This window comes from Urocampus carinirostris, chromosome 6 (genome assembly GCF_059441175.1).
Source record: "Urocampus carinirostris isolate Australia breed hairy pipefish chromosome 6, RoL_Ucar_1.0, whole genome shotgun sequence".
NCBI lineage: Eukaryota > Metazoa > Chordata > Actinopteri > Syngnathiformes > Syngnathidae > Urocampus > Urocampus carinirostris.
Genome location: NC_142354.1, coordinates 27,233,697 through 27,241,805, shown reverse-complemented (window position 1 = coordinate 27,241,805; position 8,109 = coordinate 27,233,697). Strand labels below are relative to the sequence as shown.

The 8,109-nt window shown below is 45.5% G+C and overlaps 1 protein-coding gene across 1 annotated transcript; it reads left to right on the top strand.

Moving 5' to 3' along the window:
• Window positions 1–1,296: 1,296 nt before the first annotated feature.
• setmar (SET domain and mariner transposase fusion gene) lies at window positions 1,297–4,508 on the top strand. Its single transcript, XM_088337200.1, has 2 exons — window positions 1,297–1,432; window positions 3,352–4,508. The coding sequence occupies exons 1-2, from the start codon at window positions 1,337–1,339 to the stop codon at window positions 4,141–4,143; spliced, it is 888 nt and encodes a 295-aa protein (XP_088193326.1). The 5' UTR covers window positions 1,297–1,336; the 3' UTR covers window positions 4,144–4,508.
• Window positions 4,509–8,109: the final 3,601 nt, after the last annotated feature.

Below are 8,109 nucleotides of genomic sequence, written 5' to 3'. Positions count from 1 at the left end.
CATGGGGGCAGATTTAATTTCATTAACAATTTAGCTAAGTGTACTCCATCGAAAATGGCCGAATTAGTGTCGTTGGAGTCGCTGGCCAGCCCTCTCTGAAGTCCTCTCGCTTTCTCTTCTTGGCCCACGTCTCCCCGCGAGATGGCGTCTCGACTCCTCCAATGGGCGTGCCAAGGAAGCCCCCCTGGGCGTCGCGATGTCTGGAAAACTCAAAACAACACTGAGGCAGCCCTTATCTTATTTAACAAGCATTCATAACAACTAAATGAGAAATCGGATTGTTAAAGTAATAATGTTATGATTAAATAATAAAACTAGTATAGCCGGAAAACTCATGCTGTAATGACAACACACTCAGTAACACATTTTAATAATCGAACAAAGCACACAAATAAAACAGCTCAATCGTTGGAAAGCAATGAAAGGAAGGTGACAGACAATTTGGATTCTCTGTCTTCTATGTTTACTATCATTTTTTGCTTTATTTATACAAATGCACAAAAAAAACAGCAACAGTCATTAATTGCAATTAACATCACATGATTCAGATATATTTTAGGCTAGAAGAGAAGGCCTTGCAGACCCTCGGCGGCTTACCACTCAATGTACTAGTATTACTGAGATAGCATTTGTGATGGCAGCACTTTGGCTAAAGGGCACATTCTCAAAAAGAAACGTTGGACCTTTGTATCCTTCATAAAAATGTAAAAAATAAAAACAAAAATATCACATGATTTCACCTACATCTGACGCAATTTTTTTTACCAGAAGTAAAAAAGACTTGCATCTCTCGGTGCACACACATACCCAAAACCACCTCAACAACCACTGATTTAGGATCAGTAGGCACTTAGTGCACCCTGATATATTCTGTACAGCAGAAATACATGTTGACATCGGTGTAAAGACACTCTATTTATATATTGATTCACTTAATCATTCTAAACTGGTTAAATTGCATCACAGTAATTCATTATTTTGAGGCAAGGGCTTGTGAGTTTATTTCCCTACGCTTGCCTGCCATCTGCTGGAGATTAGTTATTACTACAAATCTTCAATTGAGGAAAAATAGTGCCAGCAGACGGGATACGACGAGCAAAGGCATAAGTGTCCTTAAAGTTTTGGATTAAACAATAACATATTCTTGTTTATCTATCTTACAATTTTAAAAGCAATAACATACAATCAATTAGTAAGTATTCTTTGCTCAACTTCAAAGATTGGGTTCATGCAGTATCTTACACTCGCCGCTAGGAGAAACTCGTCAGCACTAGAAATGAGGAAGTGACGTCATGATTGTTTCCGGAAATGTTCCGGTGTGTAAAACACGAAAGCAATGAACAGTCTGAATGAGGACCTAAGCAACGGCCAGGAGGACGTTATAATTCCGTTTAAACTTAATTTAACAGACCATACGTTTCCTGCGTTTCAGGTAATGCATTTGAATTTAGATAACATTTAGTTGTTATTTTTTTCAACGGGTTTGGGTTTAGATCAACTGTATTGGAATTTAGCTGCCTGTCACCGAATTAACGTTAATTATTGATTCCAGTACTGTCCACGTTTGGACGGAAAACATTCTAAAAGTTTTTAATTATGAGCATAAAAAAAACATGCATTTAAAAAAAACTTGTAGGCTTTAGTTTTTTTCCATGTTTGTGTTCTTTGACATAACATGAGCCTTAGACGAGCCAAGAAGAAATCCACAGGTTGAAGAGCGTTCTCCATTTTGGCCCCGCTGCTGTGGAATACTCAGCCCTCTGCCCATATAGGCTTAAAACATACTTCTATTCTATAGCTTATGGATGAACAATATTTCATGTTGACAATTTCTGTTTGTTATTTGTTATTGCAACATCCATTGCAGCCGGGTCATCATTGAAGGGGGATTACCTCATATTAATTTGTTTTTCTTTTTTCTTGCCCCACTGTATGTTTTAAAACAATGGGTGGTGTAAGAATATCCTGTGCAGCTCTTTGAGACTTATTGTGATTAAGGGCTAAACAAATAAACATGACTTGATTTCTATTTTATCTTCAAGCCATATGTACTCATGAAAAGAGCCATATATGGCTCGCGAGCTATAGGTTCCCGACCACTGCCTTAATAGGAAGAGACAAATACAAAAAAAAATGGATAATCAATAAATAACAGCCCGATACTTGATCCTAAATACTCAAAACGTCTTACAGATATACATCATTGTTTTTTTTTTACTGTATTATATTTGCTGAATGTATTACTTGTGCTCTCATTACTTCACAGTTTAACACCTTTTGGTACGAAACCAAATAATTTTATTGCAAATCCAGACGGTTTGTTTTTTCAACATGCTTGTCAACCCTGACTCCCCGAGTGACAGAATTGTCAAGTCAAGTCAAGTCATTTTTATTTGTATAGCCCTTAATCACAATTAGTCTCTAAGGGCTTCACAAGTTATTACATATAAGAAGATTAGGTTGTGTGCGGGTCAAGCAAAAAAAATCATATCCTCCCCCTCATAAAAATCGTCTTATTTAATCAAATAAGTGTAAAAATACTTACTATAGAACAGCACTGAGGGTGTTGTGTGCAGTATCTTTATTTTGGTTTTATTGTTTACTTCAAGTCACATTTATTTGTTTAACACTTATTCTCAAAGAGTCTCAAAGGGCTGCAATGACTATCCCCTGATCTGAAACCTACACGGGGCAAGGAAACATAAAAAAAGAAGAGCGAAATTAGGAACCCTTGAGTAGGAGTAAGCCCCCTTTCGGCAAGACCAGGCTGTAATGGATGTTGCCAGGGCATTAGCATGTATGAGTAATAATAGAAACAATTTCAAACATTCTTACTTGATTACACCTTTGTATTCATGGTACTATTTACCATCTTTTACCTTTTAGCTGCGGAATTCAGTTCCAATAATTACAAAACGATCCAATGTCCACGTGGATGCAAAATCTCATCTTCATCATTTGTAGAAATGTATATAGGTTAACAGGTATGTCCCAACACCAATAATCTGGTGTTACTCACAAAAGCTGAAGACTTATTAACCAGCCTTTAGTTTATTTACATCTTTTGTATAAATAATACATTTGAATTGTCACTTTGTAATTCTATAATGATTCGTACTTATCACTTTCAAAATAGTTTTTAAAGAATGACATTGTTTTCATGTCCTATACATATGACAGCTAGTAGCTAAAAGAGTTATTCTGCCTATCAGTGCATTTATAGCATTGTGTACAGTCTGTATGTGTACTGATTATTTTAATACCTTCTGAGTTACTATAACGGAAACTCAGAAATGTACAACTTTACTGCTGTCTCTTCTGCAGTGTTCATTTATTTTTACCATTTTTCAGTACTCTCCTGTCAACGTTCAAGGACCAGGATGCCTCGCCGACCCCAGTGAAGTCACGCTTCCCGGCTGCTCCTGCCTTTCCCACTCATGCATCACTGAGAGCTGCTGCTGTTTGCAGACTCACGGCCGAGCCTACACCAGCGATGGCTTGTTTTTGAGCTTGAATCACTCAGATATGGGTATCTCCACCCCGGTTTTTGAGTGCAACGCCCTTTGTTCCTGCAGTGACAGTTGCTCGAACCGAGTGGTGCAGAGAGGCCTTGGATTACGTTTGCAGGTCTTCACCACTAACGGCAGGGGCTGGGGAGTGCGGACGCTTCAACAGATCCCGCAAGGGATGTTTGTTTGCGAGTACGCGGGGGAGGTCATCGGTTTCGAGGAGGCCCGACGGAGGCAACTGGCAAAAGGTTTCGAGGACAATAATTACATAATCTCCGTAAGGGAGCACTCGGGCGTAGGCACCATCACAGAGACGTTTGTCGACCCGGTCAATGTTGGAAACGTAGGTCGCTTTCTAAACCACTCCTGCTCACCCAACTTGTTCATGGTGCCCGTTAGAGTGCACTCTTTGGTGCCCAGATTGGCGCTGTTTGCTGGCCGGGATATCGATGTTGAAGAGGAGCTGACGTTCGATTACTCTGGAGGATATAGAAACCAAACACCGGGACAGCCGCGGGACACAAAAAGTGACCCTCCTTTTCGGTCTAGTCGGACAATACAAAGGAAAACTTGTCTCTGCGGTGCCAATAATTGTGAAAAGTTCCTGCCTCTGGATTTATCGGTTTTAAGCTGAATTGAATGTCACCACAAGTTAACCATTTTAGGCTACATTTATCCAAAACCGTTTTAATTGAACCACTAAGAACACTAGACACGCACAAATGTGTTCTTTAGTCATTACTTGCTGTTTGGTCTGTGCAGCAGGAGCTCCTTGACATGTCCTTTCTCACTGTGTTTTTTTTTTTTTTAGATAGAAGAGACTGATTGTTCTCTGCAGACTGTTTCAGTCACCATGTCCTTGCAGTCACTGTCTTCTTTCTACCTTTGTAAAGAGCAGCAGGTTTTTAAGCATAGGGTTTCTTTCAAGTGTCAACAACGTTCATGTATTTGTAACCAGAGAGTAATTTGTTATCAGCAATAAATGGTGCCGCATGCTCATATTCGTCATCCTTGACAGTCCTTTTCTTGAAGTATTTTCAGCTCCTAGGACCTCAAGAGAGATGGGACTAATTAATACGAGCCTTGGGGTATTTTGATATAGAAATAGGTTTTATTCCCCAGTCAATCGGAGGAGGTGGAGGAGTGTCCCACTTTAGTCCGACTACTTCTGAAAGCAGGTCTTCCTCTCAATGTGGCCCACTTCTCAACTTGACCCGCTTTCATCTTATTAATATCAACATCTGGGTTAATTAGCAGGTTTTTCATGCAGAAACGGAACTGTTGTCCTGCCTTGTTGGAGCAGACAAGGCTGCTGTCAGATGTTGTTAAACGCTGTTTTTGCCATTCTTAGTTCAAGAGCTCGGCACAGTGTGCAAAAACCTCTATTGATTTTTTTCTTCATGCCTGTCAAGAGTCAACAGGGCTCACCATTCTGAAAGTAGAGCTACGCGTTTGCTACTGACTAGTGCAGGTACGTCAAACATACGGCCCGTGGGCAGGATCCTGCCCGTTGTATGATTTAATTCAACCCGCCATCAATTTTGCAATCCGTCATAAACTGAAGCAAGTCTAGGTCAGTTCGACCAAAAGTCCAGATTTTTAAAATAAAACAAAACAAGATGCTCTTTCCATCCAATAGAAGGCAGTGTTGAGTTGTTATAGTGTGGTGAGTTGGTTCAGCCGTAAATCTGCATTCACTCAACTGTTGAAATAAACCAATTAACACAGTCAATGCCAAACATAACCATATTTTGCCCTATTGCTCGTGAATAAATGGTTTCTGAAAAGATCCCTTGTCATCTGTGATTATAATATGTAATGTAGGGTACTAATGTAGGCTGGATGATAAAGCATAATACTGAAAAACAGGGCTGGAAATGTGGAGTTGACATTCTTCTACTGAGACCTCTATGAAGAATAAAAACTTTGGTCCACAATTTCCCTTGCCCGGACGCAAGTTACTTCTGGAGCCAGGCCTGAAGGTGAGGTCCGCTGGCGAGCGCCTGGTGGCCGAACCTTTGCCCACGGGGTCCGGCCGGGCACAGCCCGAAGGGACGACGTGGCTCCCTCTTCCCATGGGCTCACCACCTGTAGGAGGGGCCAAAGGGGTCGGGTGTGTGGAGAGCTGGGTAGCCTCCCTCCGCCTTCCGGTGGGGGGGACAGGTCCTGACTGTTTGTGCTTATGCACCAAATAGCAGTTCAGAGTACCCACCCTTCTTGGAGTCCTTGGAGGGTGTGCTTGAGAGCGCGTCCCCTGGGGACTCCCTCGCACTGCTGGGAGACTTCAACGCTCACGTGGGCTATGACAGTGAGACCTGGAGGGGCGTGATTGGGAAGAACGCTCCCCCTGACCTGAACCCGAGTGGTGTTTCGTTATTGGACATTTGTACCCGTCATTGTTTGTCCATAACGAACACCATGTTCAGACATAAGGGTGTCCATCTGTGCACTTGGCACCAGGATACCCTAGGCCGTAGTTTGTCGTCGTTTCGTCCGGCCTGCAGCCGCATGTTCTGGACACTCGGGTGAAGAGAGGGGCGGAACTGTCAACTGATCACCACCTAGTGGTGAGTTGGCTCCGATGGTGAGGGAAGATGCCGGTCTGACCCAGCAGACCCAAGCGTGTCACCGGCGGTGAGGGATGCCGTCAAGCTGAAGAAAGAGTCTTATCGGGCCTTCCTGGCCTGTGGGACTCTGGAAGCAGCTGGCTGGTATCAGCTGGCCAAGCGGAATGCGGCTTCGGTGGTTGCCGAGGCAAAAACTCGGGCATGGGAGGAGTTTGGCGAGGCCATGCAAGGCGACTTCCGAACAGCTTCGAGGAAATTTTGGTCCACCATTCCGCGTCTTAGAGGGGGAAAGCGGTGTGCCATTGACACTGTGTATAGTGCCTATGTGGCGCTGCTGACCTCGACCCGGGACTTTGTGAATTGGTGGGCGGAGTACTTCGAAGACCTCCTCAATTCCACCGACACGTCTTCCTCTGGGAAAGCAGAGCCGGAGGACTCTGAGTTGGGCTCTGGTATCTCTAGGGTTAGGGTCACCGAGGTGGTCAAAAGCTCCTCGGTGGCAGGGCCCTGGGGGTCGAAATCCTCCCGGAGTTCATTAAGGTTCTGGATGTTGTGGGCGTGTCGTGGTTGACACGCCTCTGCAACATCGTGTGGATATCTGGGACAGTGCCTCTGGACTGGCAGACTGGGGTGGTGGTTCCGCCCTTTAAAAAGGAGGGCCGGAGAGTGTGTTCCAACTACAGGGGAATCACACTTCTCAGCCTCCCTGGTAAGGTCTATTTACGGGCACTGGAGAGGAGGGTCCGCCAGGAATCTCATTCATGAGGAACAGTGTGGTTTTCGTCCTGGCCGTGGAACACTGGACCAGCTCTACACACTCTGCAGGATCCTTGAGGGTGCATGGGAGTTTGCCTGTCCGGTCTACATGTGTTTTGTAGACTTGGAGAAGGCATTCGAACGTGTTCCTCGGGAGGCCTTCTGGGGGGTGCTTTGGGAGTATGGGGTACCGCACATACTTATCCAGACTTTGCGGTCCCTGTATAACCGCATTGCCGGCAGTAAGTCGGAATCGTTCCCGGTGAGGGTTGGACTCCGCCAGGGCTGCCCATTGTCACCGATTCTGTTCATAACCTTTATGGACAGAATTTCTAGGCGCAGCCTTGGTGGGGATGGAGTCCGGTTTGGGGGCCTCAGCATTGCGTCACTGCTTTTTGCAGATGACTGGGTGCTGTTGGCTTCCTCAGGCCGCGATCTTCGGCTCTCGTTGGAGCGATTTGCAGCCGAGTGTGAAGCGGCCGGAATGAGGATCAGCACCTCCAAGTCCGAGACCATGGTACTCAGTCGGAAAAGGGTGGCATGCTCCCTCCGGGTTGGGGATGAGATCTTGCCCCAAGTGGAGGAGTTCAGGTATCTTGGGGTCTTGTTCAAAAGTGAGGGTACGATGGAACGGGAGATGGACAGACGGGTCGGTGCAGCGTCTGCCGTCATTCGGACCCTGTACCGGTCCATCATGGTGAAGAGGGAGCTGAGCCGAAAGGCAAAGCTCTTGATCTACCGGTCGGTCTACGTTCCTACCCTCACCTATGGTCATGAACTTTGGGTTATGACCGAAAGAACACGATCCCGTATACAAGTGGCCAAAATAAGTTTCCTCTGCAGGGTGTCTGGGTTTTCCCTTAGAGATAAGGTGAGAAGCTCAGTAATCCGAAAGGGACTCTGTGTTGAGCCACTGCTCCTCCGCATTGAGAGGAGCCAGTTGAGGTGGCTCGGGCATCTGACAATGATGCCTCCTGGACGCCTCCCTCGGGAGGTGTTCCGGACATGTCCCACCAGCAGCAGGCCCCGGGGGCGACCCAGGGCACGTTGGAGAGACTATGTCTCTCAGCTGGCTTGGGAACGCTCCGGGATCTCGACGGATGAGCTGGAGGAGGTGGCTGGGGATAGGGACGTCTGGACTTCCCACTTAACCCGACCCCGGTTAAGTGGAAGATAATGGATGGATGGATTCTTCTACTGATCCGGCCCCTCTCGGAACAGAAAGTCTGGATCTGGCCTCAGAGCCAAACTGAGTTTGACATCTCTGGACTAGTGGG